Source organism: Lipotes vexillifer, unplaced genomic scaffold (genome assembly GCF_000442215.2).
Source record: "Lipotes vexillifer unplaced genomic scaffold, Lipotes_vexillifer_v1.1 scaffold1002, whole genome shotgun sequence".
NCBI lineage: Eukaryota > Metazoa > Chordata > Mammalia > Artiodactyla > Lipotidae > Lipotes > Lipotes vexillifer.
The window spans coordinates 1,035,405-1,056,561 of NW_006796766.1; the positions used below are offsets into that span (position 1 = coordinate 1,035,405).

At 38.0% G+C, this 21,157-nt stretch overlaps 1 protein-coding gene across 1 annotated transcript in view; it reads right to left on the reverse strand.

Moving 5' to 3' along the window:
- Nucleotides 1-490: 490 nt before the first annotated feature.
- The window catches only part of KMT2E (lysine methyltransferase 2E (inactive)), a gene marked incomplete at its 5' end in the record, with an annotated part of 33,323 nt that continues 12,656 nt past the window's right edge, over nucleotides 491-21,157 (reverse strand). The window contains 14 exon segments of the mRNA XM_007472278.1: nucleotides 491-1,165; nucleotides 1,250-1,405; nucleotides 1,408-1,989; nucleotides 2,849-2,946; nucleotides 3,119-3,244; nucleotides 3,351-3,439; nucleotides 4,344-4,633; nucleotides 5,655-6,218; nucleotides 6,348-6,404; nucleotides 6,793-7,043; nucleotides 7,603-7,747; nucleotides 7,915-8,169; nucleotides 11,627-11,935; nucleotides 12,268-12,432. Of these exon segments, the coding sequence (XP_007472340.1) occupies nucleotides 491-1,165; nucleotides 1,250-1,405; nucleotides 1,408-1,989; nucleotides 2,849-2,946; nucleotides 3,119-3,244; nucleotides 3,351-3,439; nucleotides 4,344-4,633; nucleotides 5,655-6,218; nucleotides 6,348-6,404; nucleotides 6,793-7,043; nucleotides 7,603-7,747; nucleotides 7,915-8,169; nucleotides 11,627-11,935; nucleotides 12,268-12,432 (3,762 nt within the window).

A 21,157-nucleotide genomic window follows, 5' to 3' on the forward strand; every position in this document is an offset into this window, starting at 1 on the left:
TGCAAATAACCGATAAAACAAAATGAGCCATCTTCACACCAAACTAAAAATCTGTATTGCATTTTTTTTAATACATAAGATGCACTCACAGAACTGCTGATTGATTGAAAGAAAATCCTCGTACTGCCATTACTTAGCCGTGTATTTAATGCATATGTATAACATAATAATATAGAAAACATTCACTAACTGAATTTAATTCCAACAATAAAATTTAAAGATCATGTAGCATCAAATCTACTGCCAGAAAAACAGCTGGAATGTTCACTTACAAAATAAAAGATACCTACACTGGCTTAACAGCACATTTTTTAAGGGATTTTTTTAAAAAGCAAAAATGGGAAAAATACAATGATGAGAGAGCACTGGTGTTTGTTTTGTTTTTTATACAAAGTTTCATGTACAAGCTTTAAAAAGTACCTTAACAGGTACATATGAAATGTACAGTTTATCTTACAGAACATTTTAAAAAATGTTTTTGGAGTCCATTTTAATGCCACCCTGAACCATGGTAATTGTTCTGAAATGTTGGTGGCACCTGTGCTCTGTGAATTGGAATCTGTCCAGGCACTGGAGATGCCTGCTGAGGTCCTTGAACCCCATGTGGCAGGGCCACAGAGCCAGGATGAGGACAGAACCCTGAAGCGGTAGGTGTGGGAATACTGTTTGGTCCTTGGGGCTGGAGATGAGGACCTGCGACTGGTAAAGGACAATGTGGCCCTGTTCCAGAAGGCTGGTGTTGGGGTCCCGGTCCCAGAGTGGTGTGATGTGTAGTAGCTTGGGAGGGGTACGGTGGTACGGCTGGATGAGCAGTTGAAGGAAAAAGTGGAGGTCCTTGATGAGGTGGGTGGTGTAAGGCTGGAGCCGATGGGGTATGATGCCCGGAAGCCAGAACACCGGAAGGCGGCGGCGGAGGGGGTGGTGGAGGGGCGGAGCTCACCACGTGCTGGTGTTGTGCTTGCAGACCTGGGAGTCCTGTGGAGGGGTGGGGCGGTGGATGGTGATGCGGGGCGGGAGGGGGAGGGGGGGCTTTTTTTTTGGCAAAACTCTAAAAGCCTACAGATAGCACCAACTCTATGAGAAGAGAAGGTGATCGTGGCCTCTGCAGGTGTGATTTCGGGCCACTGGGCACACATACTTCCCCATCCCCCAAACTGTTCTGCCTCTATTGCAGAACAGCTGTTGCACAACAACAGTCCTGAAGGTTATTGCCTTTTGTAAAATCCCGTAACATTATAATTTAGATAACTTTTGAAAGGTGCAAAACTGTAAAAATTATTTGTGTAAAATGAGGGAGGGGTGCGTGCATTTGCTCATTTAAGCCTAAACTCACTCTAGAAGGACACACGCACACAACACTGGGTGCCTCCAAAGAAGGAACTGAATGGCTTGGGGATGGTGGTGGCAGTCATACCTTTTGAATTTTGAGCTGGATCCAAGTATCACTTACTCAAACTGCTGACTGAGCGCTGCCGGGGGCTGTCCTGAGGGCGTCTGCGTGAACAGCGCTCCAGAAGGGGCCTGCTGCGTACTTGCTTGAAGGTTCTGTGCTGCTGGGTAAAAATTTCTTTGAGGCTCTCGCTGAGGTGTTCCAACTTGAGGTGACTGTGAGTGGTGAGGCCTGTAGGGAGAGCCTAACTGCTGTGAAGGAGGCTTTGGTGAAAGATAACCGTGTTGTACAGGCGTCTGAGGCGTCGACGACTTTGGAGGATTTTCTACGTGAGGTGATGGAGGACAGTGCAACTTCACGGGCGCGGAAGGCAGCTTCTGTGAAAGTTGCTCAGATGAACTGCGAACAAGTGGCTGTGGAGGATGATTCTTCGAAAGTGCTTGGGTGTTACTTGACAGCTGTTTTTGATGGAGTTCTGTTTTCAGGTGGACACCGTTCTCAGCTTCTGACACAGTAACTGCTCCCTCCCAGTGGGAATCTGGTTTTGTGAGTATTTTCCCATGTGGCTGGGCAGGAATTACAGGTCCCGGTGAACCAGGCTGTGAGAAGAAAACAAATTTAGAAACATTTTATGTACACTGAGGTTTGTTATTACTGGTGTTGAATGTTAGCTAAATATTAATTGGAACGGGGGCAGGGAATAAGAGGTCTGAGAGGAGGACAACTACAGAGGCTTGGGATGTTAAAACGCCAGTTCTTTTAGGTAGTTGAGCAAGTTCTGATAATAAGCTTCAACTGAATTCCCTGAATTTTTATTGAAGGCAAGTTAAGGAAATTAATCTGCCCTTTTTCCCCTGAGCAGTGAAACCTGTCTTTGACTCCTATTCTGAAAGAACCACACTTAAACACTGCAGGCGAGTTTCAATTCCATAATTGAAATTTCTATACTCCACCTAAGGATAAATTTGCTTGGGTAGATAAACCTGCTCCCCCGAACTGTTTTCACTTGTAATACCTTTTCCATTGTTCAAATTCAGGTAATCCAAGGATAAGACTACTTGAACGTATAATGATGTTCTTTAAGGAAAAAGAAAAAATCAATCTCAGATTTCCTCATCGTTAGTTTCCAAAGATACTGCCCCACTGGATTATCATGTCTTCATGATCCAGGATAGAGGCAGCATTTCTTTTAAATTAAGAATGTCACCTGACCGTTTGTTTTTAGAGAATTAACTGGCCGGTCAAATATTTTATGAAAAGATTATGAATTTCCTAGACACTAGGATAAGGAAGGGGTGGAAGGAACTCTTGGAGCAAGTGAAGTACGTTCAGCACATGGGAACTTGAACAGGAGAAGTGTCCAGAAATCAGAAACTGATCCCTGGTACAGCAGAAGAACCTCCATGTGCACATTACCATCCACTTTTCTGAAGGGCCACGTTCAAAGGTCGTTATTACCTTGCTCATTTTTGAAGGGCTTTTACAAGTATTTTGGGAAGTATCTGGGGATGCACATTCACTTGTAGTCGTGGGTTCTGGATTTTCAGGATCAGGATCTGTAAAGCGTAAGGAACCATAGAAAATGTAAAACTGCACGATAAATAGTGCTTTTTACTAATACTTGGACGTACATTCTACTATTCAAACCAACGTCTTATAAAGGCGCTCTCTCTCCTTTCTGAAGAGGTATTTAAAACAACAACCATGATAGGTCATCTGCTTACTGACCTTCCATAAGTTCACTGAAAGAAGGGACTGGGCCCTTGGGTTGCAACTGGGGAATGTGATTTGAATGAGATGAAGGTGAAGACGGAACATGAATCGGTGAACATGGGACACATGGTGACTCTCCCCCTAGAGATGAAGCAGAAGCAGACCCAAAGAGAACGTTAGAAGCACAGAACGGGGGTGCAGTGATTAGCTGACTCCCACTTTTTGGCAAAGCAACAAGCTCACTTACCACTATCTTTATCTTTTCGGTGATCACTGAGTAGTAAAGCTCTCTGATAACTCCTCTCTCGCACTTGCTCCACTGAAGTTGAGGCGGTCCTTTAAAATCAAGTCATAACAACAGTTCAGAAGCTGCTGCCAGCTAGATCAGTTTGTGTCCCTTGATGGCCAACACAGCCTCTCAGATAAAGGCTTTGCTCGTTGGGGAAAAAGCTTTGATAACAGCTCCCCACCCCAGCCCACAACACCCCCCAGAACTGAGACTTTTACTTATTTGAAGAACTCAAGCAGACGCCATTCCTTTGTCTTAAGCAATTTCTTGGTGAAAAGGAGGGGGTTGTTGAAGGGGGTAGCAAAACAACATTCAGAACGTCACTTCAGGTTACCAAAGGGACCACATATACCCCTGACAAATTACCTTGGGTCTGGATTATAAGGCTAGCAGGAAGCTCAGAGGTAAGAGGACCATGGAGCAAAGTGAATGTGGCCTCCTGCCCTTTGCAGGACCCTTCTGTATCCAGCTTCTTCTATTCCTATCGAAGAAACACTAAACATGGCTGTACTCTCAAGGCAACTGGTAAGGGTGACAAAGAAACTGCCGGATGTTGACTAGGATAAAGGTTCTTTGGAGAGGAATATTTGTGTGAAAATTATCAAGGAGTAGATACAATGGACCTTTCATGATGCAGGGAAATACTTAACTGGCTTAAAACTCTTATCAGCAAAAAGGATCTGTCAAAATTATGATCACAAACCTCTGCTTTAGGAGAACAACAAACGGGAAGGCAGCTGATTAACAAAAACTTTGTTGTTTTTCGGAATAGGATACTACCAGTCTTTACGAATATATAAGCTCCGTTCAAAATCAGCTATGTAAAAAGTTAAGATCCTGACTTGACTGGATGATAAAATAACAAAGACTACTGTCATTATAAGGTATATTACTTGTAGTTCTAAAGTTACCAGTTAGTTAGTTAGGTTTTTTTTTCAGCAGGCAGCTTACCATTGGACTTCTGGTTCATTCTTTTCACTGGCAGAAGCTTCCTTGACAGGACAGTTATTGCTGGTTTCTTCCAAAGTAGCATTATAAACTGTAGCTGGTGTTGGTAAAGGTAGGCTAGCAGTGCTTTCTACCTGCTCCCCATTTTCATTCCCGTTGGCACACCCGTCAGCATTGTTGCTGCTCAAGTTTCCACTTGTGTGAGGTGATACATGAACCAGTGGAAAGTGTTCTGCCTTAGAGCCACTTTTCCTAGCCTCACGTTGTCTTTTCCGGTATTCTAATAGAGAAACCTTAAGCAAGAAAGATAAGGAAAAGCAAATCTTTTATCCTTGTTTTTATATGTCAGTGTCAATCTATTCTTTTCTTTCTAAAGAGAATTACTATATTTACATTAAGAAAATTATATAAAATAATTTGATTCTGAACAAACAATAATAATTAACAATTATCAAATGCCTACTATATGCCAGGCATTGTATTTAGATGATTTACATACATTATCTCATTTAATCCTCACAACAACCCTATGAAATAGGTATATTATCATCCCCATTTTACAGATGAGGAAATTGAGTAACTCACTCACTCAAGGTCACACAGCTGGTGAGTGTTGGAGCCGGGATTCGAACCTAGGTCTTACTTGAAAGCCCGTGCTCTTTCCACTATACTATATTGCTTCCCACAAAGTTGCCAACTGGACTCTGTTATAAAAATTAAAAGCACACATCACTAAAATTCTTTCGACTTGCAAAGCAATAAGCCTATTAACAAATAAAATACGTGTTGTAGTTTCTCCCACTGATCTGAAATAAGGCATTCCAATTGTCTCGGTATATCTGCCAACCGAATAATGGTGGTAAATCAGGGAACTTATTATTTATATAATAAATACTTTTATATCCATGGCCTAAATACTGCAGGTATTAAGGATGAGGAAAGAGGCATTTCTTCTACATAGGCTGCCTGTTCTATGTAAAATAAGGGTAATAAGAACACAAATATTATTCAATTCTGTTTATTTGGTTGGGAAGTGGTTATCTTTAAAAGTTACTCTTTCAGTGAAATAAATCACCTTGAGGTTTCGATCTCTGAAACCATGCTCCTTATAGGAATTTTCCATATCACTAGCTCTCTGCAAACATAATCTAATTCACTGAGCATTTACAAAAGGTTTAAAAATGTACGTATCAATAATTCAATATGAATAAAGTATGAATGCCTTACACAATACATATTATAACTACTAATTATCCTCAGAAGTAGTATGAAAAAAACACTATTAAAAGGACTATAAATCGTTAAATTTGTAACCTTTTTCTTTTGTGGTGGATTCTGGGGTGTGCAACTTCCGTCGATCAAATTGTCATTAATAGTCCGTCCAAAACCAGATACAAGCCCATCTTCTGAAGTACAAAACACAGGTGTTTCCATAAACATGCCTCTAGTATCATCCTGCATCAGGCACTTTGACTCACTTATTCGGAAGCCTCCTCCAACCTCCAACTGATGTGAGGGTGTCAGGTCCCTCAAGTTGGAGTTTACTGAGAAGTTAACTCCTGTTCTGTCAGGACTCTTTACCCAGGAAGAATATATTGGGCCCCGTCCAGAGTGAGCAGATTCCAGTTGGCTGTTAGACTCAGTCCTATCATGTGCAGGTGTTTCCATGGTTTTATGTAAGGCAGCTTGCTCGACTGTATCGAGTCCCGGTTGAAGGTCTGACACAGATTCCTTTTCTCCAGGGCACTGCCTACTGACTTCAGTCCTACTCCTAGGGCTGGTATAACCAATAGTCTTTATTTCTTGCAGACCGAGTTCAGTTAAATTAGAATTTCTAAAAGGCCCCAATGTTAACATGGTTGAAGATCTGTCAAAGCCCTGTTTACAGAATTAAAAAAAAAAAATTAACCACATTTGGAAGCTAGTTACATTAAATCTACCAATAATTTATAATGATACTAGGGAAAAGTCACCGATTTAAAAAACCTTTTTTTAGTATCTCCTTACCTCTTGACTATAAGTGCGTCTCTTAATTTCTGGAGAACTTTCTGGGGAAGAAATATTCTACATAAAAGAAATAATCATAATTGAAAATTAAAATACGTTAACAAACCCATGATATTTATAGAAATGAGAACTTAAAATGAGAAACTACTACACAGACTTTGGTTTTAAACTTCTTTATTTCCATTCCCCTTATATTTTGCTTTAAGGTCACTTTGATACACATAGTCATTTAGTCTGACTTTTGTATATCAATCAGATGAAATGAAAGTTATGTGCATTTTAATAAAAAAATAAAGTTTAAATTCACAAATGCATGTTCCAAATTTTCGCTCTTAGATTCTTAAGAATTCTTTTCTGCTCTCAGTACACTAATTATTAAAGGGAGAAAAAAACAGCTATTAAAGAAACCCCATCCCCATGGGTTTTTGTTTCTGTTTTTTCTCACCTCAAAGTGCATGGTATTTCCCGGTGTGCCAGGAGTTACTGGGGTAACTGGTGAATAAATGGGCTTATAACCATTTCTACAAGCTTCGTCGTCTGACTTTGCCCGTGGAGGAGTGGCAAATGATGGATCCGTAGGAGTAATATCTGTGTGAGTTGGGGTAGCATATGGTGAAGGAGTAGGTGTGGAGGTTTCTGAGTAAGCAGAATCTAGTAACTGATAGAGTCTTCGTTTTTTTAGTGGTGTAGTTAAATCTGTTGGTGAAATAAGTTAAGAAATTATACTGCTGCTATTTGCTATAATCTGTAATATATTCTGGGGAAGACCAAAAAACATCAGCAATCGTAATTATGATGATTGTCACCCCGAAATTAAATTTCACAGTTTTTAAAGATAACAGGAAGCAATCTCTCCCCCACCCCGCCCCCCGCCCCCCAACTTAGTCATTTTCCCTGTTAGCAAGCATATTATCTTGCCAGAAGGCTTACAGGCCTGGTGGGGGGGGGGGCTCTAAGAAATCTTGCAAGTACAGCTGTTAATTTAACTGATTTCTAAGAGTCCTTTTGAATCTTGTTGAAAAACAGCTGGCCAACTAGGCCCAAAATTCAACCATAAGCCCCAACATATTGTACATGGTACTTGCAAATTAAGGTTTTCATGTCTACCTTCGTCTAAAACTTTGGAGGACAGAAAAGAGAAAATATATGTAACAATGTGCTTCTTTTGAAAGGTACATAATAATTAGGATATATATATGCTATATATATCCTGCCACATTCTCCACACTAGAACAACACTGAAAAGAAATTCTACCTGGAAGAGAACAGCTGTCATTTAATAGTAGTGGACTTCTATTTTCACCATTGACTGTAGGACTTCTGGATCTTTCTTGACAGGGTGAATTAAATCTGTGTAAAATTGCTGAGTTTTCTTCTTCCAGAGCTTGTTTCAACCACCGCTGAAATATATAGAACAATAAATGAAGAGAAATCAGTTTGTAGCTGTTTACATATCCTATAAATGTACAGCCAATTCCAAAAGCATTTCACTACCAGGACTGGTAGAGTAAGGAATGAGAATGGCATTTGGCCCATACTAGATTTTCATATCCAAAGAAAAGTTTACCTTCTTGCACGAGCCAGAAATGTTTTCAGGAGGTTCTTTTCTTCTCCTTTTTTCTGAAAGGAATGGTGAAGTGAATCTAATGTAGTGCTTAGGAGTAGAGTATACGTGCGGACTATAAGTGAGACCCGGTAAAGAATTGAGCTGTGTAGCTAACACTTCAGGATCTGTAGTTATGCGCAGAGGCTTTTCTGAAAGGGTGTCTGAAGGTTTTCCCGTCTTCTCATTCTTCTCACTTAACCATTCATTGACCAAGTGCTAGAGAGAAGGAAAATCTGGATCACTATATATGTAAATTATACAGATTCTCCTATAGAATATTCTAATACCAAATTTGTAACTGACATATCTAAAATGAGAGATTTAAATCCTTCATATATGATGTCTAAAACGTCAATATAAGTCATTCTGCATTTCCTTGGTTATCTACACTTATTACTAAATTTTTTTACCCAATTATACTTTGTAGGAACAAAACACATGATAGTTTTTATAAAATAGTAAAAATCTAGGAGATCTCAGTACTATCTTAAAAACACAAACACTAAACTGCTTCTGTGTTATGTGTAAAATGTTTAGTTCCTCAGACTTTAGGCAGTGTTTTTTTTGTTGTTGTTGTTTGTTTGTTTGTTTTGCAGTACGCGGGCCTCTCACTGCTGCGGCCTTTCCCGTTGTGGGACGCGCAGGCTCAGCGGCCATGGCTCATGGGCCCAGCCGCTCGGCGGCATGTGGGATCTTCCCGGACCAGGGCACAAACCCGTGTCCTGTGCATCGGCAGGCGGACTCGCAACCACTGTGCCACCGGGGAAGCCCTAGGCAGTGTTTTCCTACTCTGGTTGCCCATCAGAATCTCCAGCTGAGGCCAGTGCATATATATATATATATATATATATAAGGGGGTAAGATTATGGGTGATGAATATATTTTTTTTTTTTTTTTTTAAAGCTGTCGGCATTGACAATCACTAATGATTTAAGGGGGTTGAAATCTCTTAAGTTCCCATGCTTTGAAAATTCACATAATCCCTTTCTTAATTCTATTTTTTTGCATCTACAATGTACGTAGTTCAGTCTTTCCTGGCTGTATGAATATACCTGATCCTAAAGTATAATGATTACTCAACTTTTTCTTTTTTTAAAAACTAGTTATTTAGTAAAGTTCAGATGTAATGGGCATGGAAATAAGGATTACATTTCTCAGCTCAAGCACATTTTCCTTGCTGTGTGGGCATTTTTATCTTTTCTATCTAGTTATCAAATTATACTCCTTTTATTTTTATTATAAATGTAATTTGTAGAATATGTAGAAAAACTAGTGTATATGTATTTACACATATACATTCTCACAACACACATACAGAAATACATACATTACAAAAACAGTCTACCCTCATCCTGTCTTCTAGAGATAATCACTATAAGCATTTTGGCATCTTTTCTTTCCTTCCTTTCTTCAATGTATGTAAACTTCCTTTCTAGGACAAGCAACAGTGGGGCTAAATTTAGCACTTGGGAGCCTGCAACAGACTGCCCCGGTGTGAATCCTGGCTTTGCCACTTACTGTAACCTCAAGCAAGTTACATAACTTTTCTACATCTCAATCCTGATCTATGAAAGAAGGGTCATGAGAGAAACTAGTTCTACAAATAGGGTTATTGTAAGGATTACAAGAGTTAAATAACCAAAGCTCTTCATAGAGTATCTGGCACAGAATAAGTGCCATGTATGAAACTGAAGAAGGCCTTTACATCATAGGAAATCACGATAATTTGGTACTCTGTCAAACAGTAATGTTGTTTAAAGCAACAGTATATATCACACGCAAAACCTGTGGGAAAAAGGCTTCTTTTTTTTTTTTTTTTTTTTTTTAAGAGAATCAGGATACAGGAACCTATATCTCAAGACCAGGGAATTAAATCTATAGTGCCACAACAGTTTAGTCATTTAATAATTAAAGGGCAGGGACTATGTCATATTTGCAATCAAGAAAGCAGCCTTTTTTTTTGTTTTCCTGCACTGTGCAGCTTGTGGAATGTTGGTTCCCAGACCAGGGATTGAACCCAGGCCCTCAGCAGTGAGTGCAGAGTCTTAACCACTGACCACCAGGGAATTCCCAGAAGTAGCTTTTCTTTTAAACATGAATCTTTTTTCTTTCTCACTAATCCAAATTATGGAGAAAATCTGCAGCTACTTTTTGTCCTCCCAAAGTGGGCAAAAGTAACTGCTCACTGTCAAAATCAAGTGCTGGCTTGCTTGTTCAGGACCCAAGGTGCAAAGGTGAGCACAGACTTCAAATCAGAGCTGTGTTTAGATCGTCTCTGTCTAATCCTCTGACTCACCACTGAAGTATACTCCCAGGTTCCTCCTAGATATTTACGAAGTATACTTCTCATGGTTTCACAGTACCTTCAAACTATACTGAATTTGGTAAGAACAAAGACCAGATAAAGTGGGTTTAAAAGTACTATGTTATAGAAGGGCGTGAGAAGGATCCATTTATGATCTACCCCACTGCCCAGAGAGCCTAAGGGTTGCACTTTGGTATCTGCTCCAATCTGCTGTACTCAGAATAGGAGAAAAACAAAGCTTCATAAGGGTGTTCTGTATTTCTGGCCTTCCTGTAAAGCTCAGGTTGGTTTATCTCAGTGATTGTTTACCACAATTGCTTCATTAAATCTGACAGTAGTTTTTGACAGATTTTTATTAATAAATTGATCTAAAACTACCCTTCCTGAAACCCTCCCACACTGTTGGTGGGAATGTAAACTGGTACAGAGAGTACGGAGGTTCCTTAAAAAACTAAAAATAGAGCTACCATATGATCTGGTAATCCCACTCCTGGGCATATATCCAGAGAAAACCATAATCCGAAAGGATACATGCACCCCAAAGTTCACTGCAGCAGGACCTAGAGATGAGCATACTAAGTGAAGTAAGTCAGAGAAAGACAAATATCATGATAGCACTCGCGGAATCTAATTTTTAAAAAAAAGAAACGAACTTATTTTCAAAACAGAAACAGACTTAAGGGGAAACGGGGTGGGGGGGGATAAATCAGAAGCTTGGGATGAACACATACACACTACTATATATAAGATAACCAACAAGGACCTACTGTATAGCACAGGGAACTCAATATTCTGTGATAAGCTATGAGAAAAGAATCTAAAAAAGAATGCATGTATGCATGTATATAACTGAATCACTGCTGTATACCTGAAACTAACACAACATTGTAAATCAACTACACTCCAATAAAATTAAAATGAAACTACTCTTCCTTATAAATTTTCACATCCTACTACATTCTATGGAAATCAACAATTTCTTCACATTTAATTCTTGCAATCTACCTTTACCATGAAATTTATAAAAACTACAAAGAATAAAGAAAGGATAACACATCTCAAACTAGTTGTTTCTGAGAAGTGTAGTTATGTACATAAAGTAGGCAAAATTAAATCATTAGAAATCAGAATTGCAATACTACAAGGAAGCCTTGATATACTGGATACTTTAATGATGCAAACATTTCTATTAACTGATTTTACCGTTTTGCAATTCTCATTCTTAGTTTAAAACTTTGCTAGTATAAAAGCTATGACTCTTTATCACTCTTCCTTATGAGATGTTATAGACTGAATTCCTAAAACATGAATATATTTAACATAAGACATCTGTTAAAAAACAGTTCTTACATTCATTAAGAATCATACCTTTTTTGTTTTGGGATACTTTGTTGGACATTTATTAAGTGCTGGAACTTCAGTTTCAGTAATTATTTCTGTTAGTGCAGTTTCACTTTCTGGTTCTATTGCAAGTACAGTATTTTCAGTATCATTTTGTTGTGAAGTAACTTCTATATCAGGAGAAGACGGCTGGATATCTGAACACATGCTGACGGTTCTGTGTCTCCGACGCTGCTGTCCGATGTGAGTCCTACTCCGAGAAAAACTTTTTCTCTGTTTAGTTCTATTTACTTTGGCAGGAGTTGGCTTGCTAGCAGTTTCTTCTTTTGCTTGTTCCTAATTCAAAAGAGAATGGAACTTTTAATACGATGTTTATATAACTTAGTAGTTGAAATCTAATGGCATCAATCTGCTTCAGAAGCTAACTGCCCCAAATGTCTTTATGAATTCTGATGTATATTAAATGGACATAATTAAAATTTTTCTTACTCTCCAAAACAAAGAAAGTAGAGTCTCATAGCTGAAGTCTTAAGTTCTCATAGGATTTGAAAAATGCTATTGAAAAGCTAGTATCACATCAAGAATTCTTTATAGATGTTATTAAATTGTGGAAATTTTACTGGAAAGTGGTTAAGTGTGAAAATAAAACTAGACCTGAATAATAATACCTGAATAACTTCAGCGTCAGTGACAATCTGTGCATCTTTACATTCAGTTTTAACTTCAGTTTTGGCAGTGCTGATCCTTTCCAAAGCTTGTTCTCTTCTTTTCTCTCTTTTTTCAAGTCTGGCAAAAGCTTGCAGAATTGCTTCCATTTTCCTTTCTTCTCTTGTCTACAAAATTTAAAGTAACATAATAAATACTGCTGTGAAGTAAAATCCAGAAGTCCAAATGTTCATGGCAAATTAAAAAAAAATTTCTATGATGGTGTTAGCAAAACACCTCTTTTGATGGTAGATATGGGATTAAAAACATTTATATTCATTTGAGATCTTTGAGAATCCCAAACATCGTGGTAAACCCTGTCATTACAAATATATTACAATGAAAGGAATGTCTGGATGATTGTATGCCAATGATAAAGGTAAGGCAAAACCAAAAGACTCAAGAACGACCCTGCTTTATCAAACCAAAAATCTTTTTTCCTCAATAATACATTAGGCAGCCTTTTAAAAATAAGATCAGGGGCTTCCCTGGTGGCGCAGTGGTTGAGAGTCCGCCTGCCGATGCAGGGGACGCGGGTTCGTGCCCCGGTCCGGGAAGATCCCACATGCCGCGGAGCGGCTGGGCCCGTGAGCCGTGGCCGCTGAGCCTGCGCGTCCGGAGCCTGTGCTCCGCAACGGGAGAGGCCACAGCAGTGAGAGGCCCGCGTACCGCAAAAAAAAAATAATAATAAAAAAATAAATACAAATAAGATCAAAGTTCCTAAGGTAATAGTATGTTGAAAAGGTTAAATCCATATGAACGTAAGGAGTGAATATATTGACATGTCATAGCAGGATATTGTGGGGTGAAGTCCTGGGTTTAAATCATGATGCTACCATTTACTATCTCTGTGACCCTAGGCAATGTAACAACCCTGGTTATTAACCTTTTTGAGCATCTTATAAAATGTGGGTAACAATATTTACACTTCACAGAATTGTTAATGAGTTCAAATATAAACTATCTGTGAAGTTTTCCAACCTTACTTGGAAAATGGTAGGCATTTCTTAGGTGTTACTATTTCTCCTTTGGCTCTCTTGCCCGCCATTATAATTGTTATAAGGCATTCCTCTATCTTCTGCTCTTCCCGTCTACACTGACAGTTCAAGGCAGAGACTGGAAAACAGCAAGAGTTCCTTTGAGCGTCAGTTCTCTTTGGAGAGAGAACATTAAAAGCAAGACCCAGAGCCTTGGCCAGGGGGCCTGGCAAATGCTTCAGGTTTCAACCAGAAACAGGAAGCATGTCCATCAACTGTCCAGTTCTCCAAATGGAAAGAACCAGGTCCTGAGGCTCAGATCCATTCGTCTTTCTTCCTTTATTGTCATCAATGTGGGAAAGAAAGATCAATAACTCAAGGTCTGGCTGCATGGTCTTCTCAATATCAGAGCTTTAGAGTTCGAGTAATTATCAGCAGAGATTCAAGCATTAAGACACCTACACTATTAAAACTATTACTTACTCTTTCCTATATTTTTTTCTTTCATTGTTCCACTAGGTAAGGGAAATATGTAAACAAAACTCTTCTGAGAACTTTATAACTGGTGAAAACAGACTACGAAACTGCAAATGTGTCAGTCTTATAAAATGTGTTATCCTCACCCTCTTTATTTTACAGGTAAGGAAACTGAGATCCAAAGAGGTAGGATTACTTGTTTGTGGACACATATCTGCGTCTTAGCTTTCTTGGTCTAGGATGGATAATAAAGAACATAGGCAAAAGATGATCTCTTTACTGGAACTGCAAGTTTTAAAGCTGAATTCTTTCCTTAGATAATTCATGTCTCTGGTCTTAATAAATCACTTTACTTGACCCCCTTTCATTTATGGCTCTCTATAAAAATCCTGTCTCAATATATTAGGGCTTTTCTAAAACCCTAAATTTAGAAGTCTGGAGTAACTAAAAAATACGATTTTCATAATTGCTTCACCTGTGGAACGGGGGTGGGTAGAAAGAGAAGGGGTTCATTATTGTGCTTATAAATTTAAAAATAAATCTGGGAAAAGTACATTCTTCCAAAAGAAACAAACTTGTCTTAGCAAGAATCATTTTATGTATAAAATAAATTTACCCACGGGCCAGGCACCCAAAGGAGATACTTTCTATGTCATGATTATCCAAGGTTTCCTAAGATAAATACGAATTTATGCCAAAAGAAGTTTCCTTGACATGGTCCATTATTCACTTGTTTTAGATACAGTAAGGGTCAGAGATAAAATTACTTGATGTAAAGACAAAATTAATTCATTTAAAAATTGAACTCCCTTGGTAAACAATGCAGCTAATGGATAGTCAAAGCAAAATCCTTTATTTTGAGATGACTCGATCTTTTTGAGCTGGTCAGGATCTTAAAAATAATCTAGTCCTACACTACTGAAGACACCAGAGCCCACGTGTATTAACTGAATCACTCAAAGGCAGAGCCATAATTATTATCCAAGTTTCCAGGCTCCGGTTTGTTCTTTCCAATTACCAACCACTGACACGCTACATAATGCAAAATAAAACATAATTCTTCCTACATTTACTACAACTATTAACTGAAAGCACTAAACAGGTATCCTAATAGCTTTAACCCAGCTTCACCTTAAAACACACACTTTAGAAAATGTAAACATGCTTTTGATTATGTGAAGAAAAAAAACATTAGTTACTAATCTACTTTTATTTTAAATTCCTTAAGGTTCATATGTCATTCAGCTTTTATATTCACCAGTGTATTCTCTGACACACAAACCAGATATACAGTATGTAATGACTGAAAATTTACCACCCACTTTATAGATCTGATAAATAAGTTTTATATATAGCTTGAGATAATTATAGCTGATTGTTCAGGGGACTAGAGAAATTAGGAGTCCTAATTAGCCCCAGCAGACTGTCCATAGACCCTGACATCTGAGCTGGATGTAGTTTAGATGATACTTGTCACCAAAGGCTACCACCAGGACCTGCATGTTTCATTATCATGACTCATTCCAAGCCACTGACTGTTCAGACCTCAAAAGTCATTTTTACTCTCTCTGAGCTTGGCAACTGATAGACCCTGATATACAATTAGAATTAGAATCAGACAGGGTTGACTTCTGACTTTTGTTGTTAACAACAACACTGTTGTTTACGCTGGAGTGTTGGGCGCTGAACTAAAAAAACTGTGAGAAATCTCTGATGAGATCTACAGATTGCTTTTATGACATTTTTCAGTTTATGGCTTTACAGTAACACACAAGAGTACAATAATTTTCTGTAAGCAGAAAGTCTGCTTAATATCCCTTTATAGGATTTAATCACTTGAGGAGTGGGTACAGTGAGAATTTTTATTACAATTTTGTGCTTCAATGTATAAACACACTGCAACAGAAATTTAACTTGAAATCATGTCACCTTGTACTTGGAAGAGACTGTGGAGATCTTCTTGTATGAGCCCCTATTCAACAAATGGTGAGGGACTTCCCTGGTGGCACAGTTGTTAAGAATCCGCCTGCCAATGCCGGGGACACAGGTTCGAGCCCTGGTCCGGGAAGATCCCACATGCCGCGGAGGAACTGAGCCCGCGAGCCACAACTACTGAAGCCCCTGTACCGCAAGGAAGAGTAGCCCCCACTCGCAGCAACTAGAGAAAGCCTGCACACAGCAACAAAGACCCAACACAGGCAAAAATAAATAAATAAATTTATATATTTTTTTAAAATGGTGAAAATCTAAGGTCCATATAGTTCAAGGACTACATAATAAAGAACACGAATTAAAGTTTTATACAATATCACAACTGAAAAAATAAACGACACTGACTAAATTGTTAGAATTCATCCCAATTAGAGATACTTGGTAATTGGAAGCTGAGTGAAAATAAGCTTATGTACTCTGGATGCCTTACAGTGGCTTTAGAAGGAAATTTGCTAGTAGTAGGATGTAAGAATTGAGAAGGAAACAAAATGAAGACATTTAGGTATTTTGTGATTTCCTTTTTTCTTTTCTTTTCTTTTTTTTTTAACCTTACTACCAAGTAGGAAGTGGCTCTTAAAAACAAAAACAACAAAGTTGCCTTTTAAAGGAAAAGGGAAATGGCAGGGCCAACCTACCAAATTACTTACAGCGTTGAAATAGAGAAATTAAAAGACTTCTTACTCAACTAACTTCCCTTAACCTTTTGAATAGGAATTTATTTATTAATTTTTTTTAAATGCTAAGATTACTGCTTACCAATAAAATTGTTCCAAAAGAGTAAGTATCTCCATTTCTTCTCTACCACATGATGATTTAGTTTAACTTCATAGTACTCTTTCCTGTTTGATGTTTGTTTTTCCTTCCACCCCATCCTCCATGAAAGCTGCTCCAGAACAGGGACCTTGCCTTCTTTTGTTCACCCAGTACTTTAAATGGTGCTCAGCATATAACACCCAAATTTTTAAGTGAATAAGAATTGTGTATACATTATATAAACCATGTATACCACTGTAATTTGAAGGTATGTAATGAAGTCTTTAAACAAGATTTTGGAAATCCTGAATTTACTACAAGGCAGCTGAAGCTGAATATCCTCATTTCATCTGAACAGACAACCTATAAAAATAAACAGGTTCCTTTTTGCTAGTCGATACTACGATTAATTACCCATTCATTCATTATTCATATTTGGAAAAACAATTCCTAAACACTGTGATGAAGAAAATGGGACTTTAGAAAATTAAAACTAGTAATCAACGTTAACTTAGTCATGCTCTGAGGAGAGAAAAGTAAGATGGACAATACATGTCAGATGACTTTTCTGGCAAATTTACCCTCCCTATAGTTTACTATTATTAAAAATCCTTTTGCATCTTCTAAACTGATCTTCTAAATCAAGTCACTTCCTAGAGACACTGGTAAAAGCATGGATTCTGTATAGTAGTGTTTTCTCAGAGTGTTTTTTCTATGGAATAAAAATCTGCAGGAGGTCAAAGGTGTCACTACAAAAAAAAACAAGTTGCAAGGACGTACAGGTTGAGGAAATGCTGACATAAACAGAATTTCTCAAGAGGTTTCAAACACACCATGTATACTGGAAATCTTGAAGTTGGGGACAAGCTATACTGTTTACTAAAGTCAACTGGCCACAAAGCTCTCTCTTTCACAAAACATCTTAAATTAGAGTTCCATGGAATACTTTTGATGTGAAGGATCAAAGCTGAGAAAATTGTGGGGAATCCTGCATCCTATCCTGCCTGGACTATAAGATTCATTTAGTTCACACTCATGGGCGTATCTATTGCTTTCCTCAAATGGCTGCCAGGAACATCTAATAAGCTCAATTATAGACCACCTACTTTTATAAAAGCCAAACCTTTTTTTTCCCCTAGAAGCTAGGGCTAAGGCAATGAGCCCTACAAATCCTTGCCCTTACGTAGTTTATATTCTAGTGATATACAGTTAATTCTAGACTGTCCTAGATGCTTGACAGGTTTAAGAAACTCACAGCTAGGTGATTATCCCTTCATATCCTTTTGTTGGTCTCAAATTTCTATCCTCCTACATGTGAAGACCACCTGAACCACCTTGCATGGACTCCAGTTTAAGCAATCTGACTATAATAGGCCATCAAATATTACCAAGACTATATTCCCAAAGTAGTTTTTCCATAAGGTTGTGGAAAATTATTTTGAAAATGTCATATTAAAAGATACTACAAAGGAGGTTCTTTTCATTTCATTATAAATGGGGTGAAGGAGGGGAAGCAAGCCTCCTTTTGAATTTAAATCTTTCTAAGGTTTTATATTTTTAATCAATCACCTGTTCATCAAAATAAGGTGAGCTTCTCAACATCTAACCCTCTTCTGTACACTTAACCTCTGACAAGGTTATGGCCACCTAACTTCAACTCAACTACCATGGACCTGGGAGAGTCTACTCAGTAGTACCCTGGTTTTGAAACCAGGTGAGTATAAACAGCCTGCTGTACTGCAACTTACCGTATTATTGTATTTCAACCCACTGTATTTCAGCTTAAGATTCTCCCAAGTCAATTCCAACCCACTGCCAAAGAAGTATCTCTTACTAGCTAAAGAGAAAATGTCTAATAACCATCTATTCAGTTCCATACCATTTAGCCACAAGTGAGCTTTTGTAAGGAGAGGACAAAATATAATGGAGGAAAAAGGAAAATGTTAAGAATGGCCTTCTACCCTGGCCCCTAATGATCTGAGTATTCTTTCATGAAATCATCATTCAGCATTTCATGTGATCTACAATCAACCAATCTTAGTTTCCTATATCCCTCCTCACCCACCCCCCAAAAAAAGAGCCTATAATTCCAGCCAAATGTGATTTATCACATAACTACCTCCAGGCTATTTCCCCTAGAGAAATAACCACCCATTCAATTCCACACAATTTAGCCACAAACTAATCTGCACTTGTTTAAACATCATAAGGTAATCTAAATTCTACCTAGTTCATGAAATGACCTCTGATCCCTCCAGCTATAAGTTACCTGTCATATATCTCCTTTACCACACTTCCTGCTGCACTGTAACTGTTTTCTAAATGCCCTTGAAGGCAGAGATATTATCTTCCACTCTCAACAAAAGGAACAAAGTAGCAACCAAATTACATAAATCACCTGTGCTATTTTTGGAGACGGAGCAATATGCTTATATTAGGTTGTATATGGAATTGTCATTTGTGTAGATAAAAACTATCAAATCAACAATTTCATATGGTCCAAGCTATACTACAAAAGGATGGGCTGAAGTATACTACAAAAGGATGGGCTGAAGTATGGGCTGAATTTGGACATTACATGGTACTTATCTGGGAGGAAAGTCTGACTTTTTATATTTCAATCTCATAGATACACGTGAGAACTGGTATCTCCTATTATAATGTTTTAAAGTCTGTCCCATCACAGGAGAAAATTTAAATCAGTTTGACCTAAGTTTCTCAGGAGTTGACCTATCTTTCCAATTACTGATGTTAACATAGCCAATATAAAAGGCAAACACTGGAGTAATAAAGGCTGATGAGTACTTAAACTTTTCAAAACAAAATATTTCAACCCACAAATACTAATACTTTGGGGAGTGGGAGGGGGCCACACCAATTGCTTAAGAATTCTAGGATGCATGCTTTTGCATTCCAGTCATTTGAGTATAGCAAAAATTCTATAATTAAAACATCCAGGCAAACATAGCAATTACAACTAACAACATTACAGTGACCTTGAAGGCTACAGGTTAAGGAGCCAAGGATTTTTAAACACTTACTTCAAAAGGGAACCCTCGTACACTGTTGGCGGGAATGTAAATTGGTGCAGTCACTAAGGAAAACAGTATGGTGGTTCCTCAAAAAATTAAAAATAGGATCCAGCAATTCCACTTCTCAGTGTGTAAAGAAAACCACTAATTTAAAAACATACGTATACCCCAATGTTCACAGCAGCATTATTTATAATTGCCAAGATATGGCAGCAACCTAAGTGTCCATCAACAGATGAATGCATAAAGATGTGACCAATATACACATATATATGTATGTGTGTGTGCATATATCTCTCTCTCACACACACACACACACACAAATGGACTACTACTCAGCCATAAAACAAGAATGAAATTTTGCCATTTGCAGCAACATGGATGTGGAAGGCATTATGCTAAATGAAATAAATCAGAGAAAGACAAATACTGTATGATATCTCTTATATGTGGAATCGAAAAAATATAACTAGTGAATATAAGAAAAAAGAAGCAGACTCACAGATATAGATAAACTAGTGGTTACCAGTGGGGAGAGGGAAGGGGGGGAGGGGAAATATAGGGGTAGCAGATTAAGAGGTACAAACTACTAGGTAGAACATAAGCTACAAGGATATACTGTACAGCACAGGGAATATAGCCAATATTTTATAATAACTATAAATGGAGTATAACCTTTAAAAACTGTGAATCACTATTTTACGCCTGTAACTTATACAATATTGTACATCAACAATACTTCAATAAAAAATATTTCATATCTCTTCAAAATACCAAATTCTAAATATTTACGTTTGTTTACTCCTATGAAAAATACTCAGCTGCACAACCACCTCAGTGGCATATATTAAAATGAATATGCTAAAACAGATATAAAAACATGAAGTATTCATTTATATTAATATAGCATACTAGTAGGCAAAATCTGGACAAAACCGGATTCCCAAGTATGCTTGTTTGTCTACCTATCCAAAGTTCCATCATGTTCAACAAAAAGGCATTTCTCTTTCCTTCTGCCATCTCAAAATGAGGATGTTCTAAGTTCAACTAACTTTCTCAGCACTGAAAGAAGGAAGTATTTTAGAAGTAGCCCCAGAGTCATATAACAAACCTCCAGGTTTGAGTTTTCTTTTTTCCTCTCATTTCTCTCCCCCCAAAAGCATTGTTACAGCCCTTACAGCTGTATTTGTATCAGACGCATGCCTCATACAGAAACCAATCATACCCTAAAGTGATCTTCTAAAAGTTTCTGCAGGATTATTGCAAAGACAAGGCTGTGGCAACTGTGGAATGAACTGGCCAATATTGAACATCTAGTCAAGAAAGGGCCATAGGTAATTTGGGTAGGTACAGGTAATTTATTAGATGTAACCCAATCTTGAAAAAGGTTCAAGATAATTCCTTTTAGAGGAAGAACTCCTTTTTCTTTATAAGCAACCTCCTCCAATATTTTCTCCTATATTTGTTTTTCTTCTCTCCTGTTCCTAACACTACCCTGTCCCATCAGAGCAGTGCTTCTGAAATCCTGAGGCTGTGAAACAGTTCTGCATTGCTTTTGCAATTTTGAACATCAACAATACATCAGTGTTAGAGGAATGACCATCAAGGCAATAAGAGAGAGT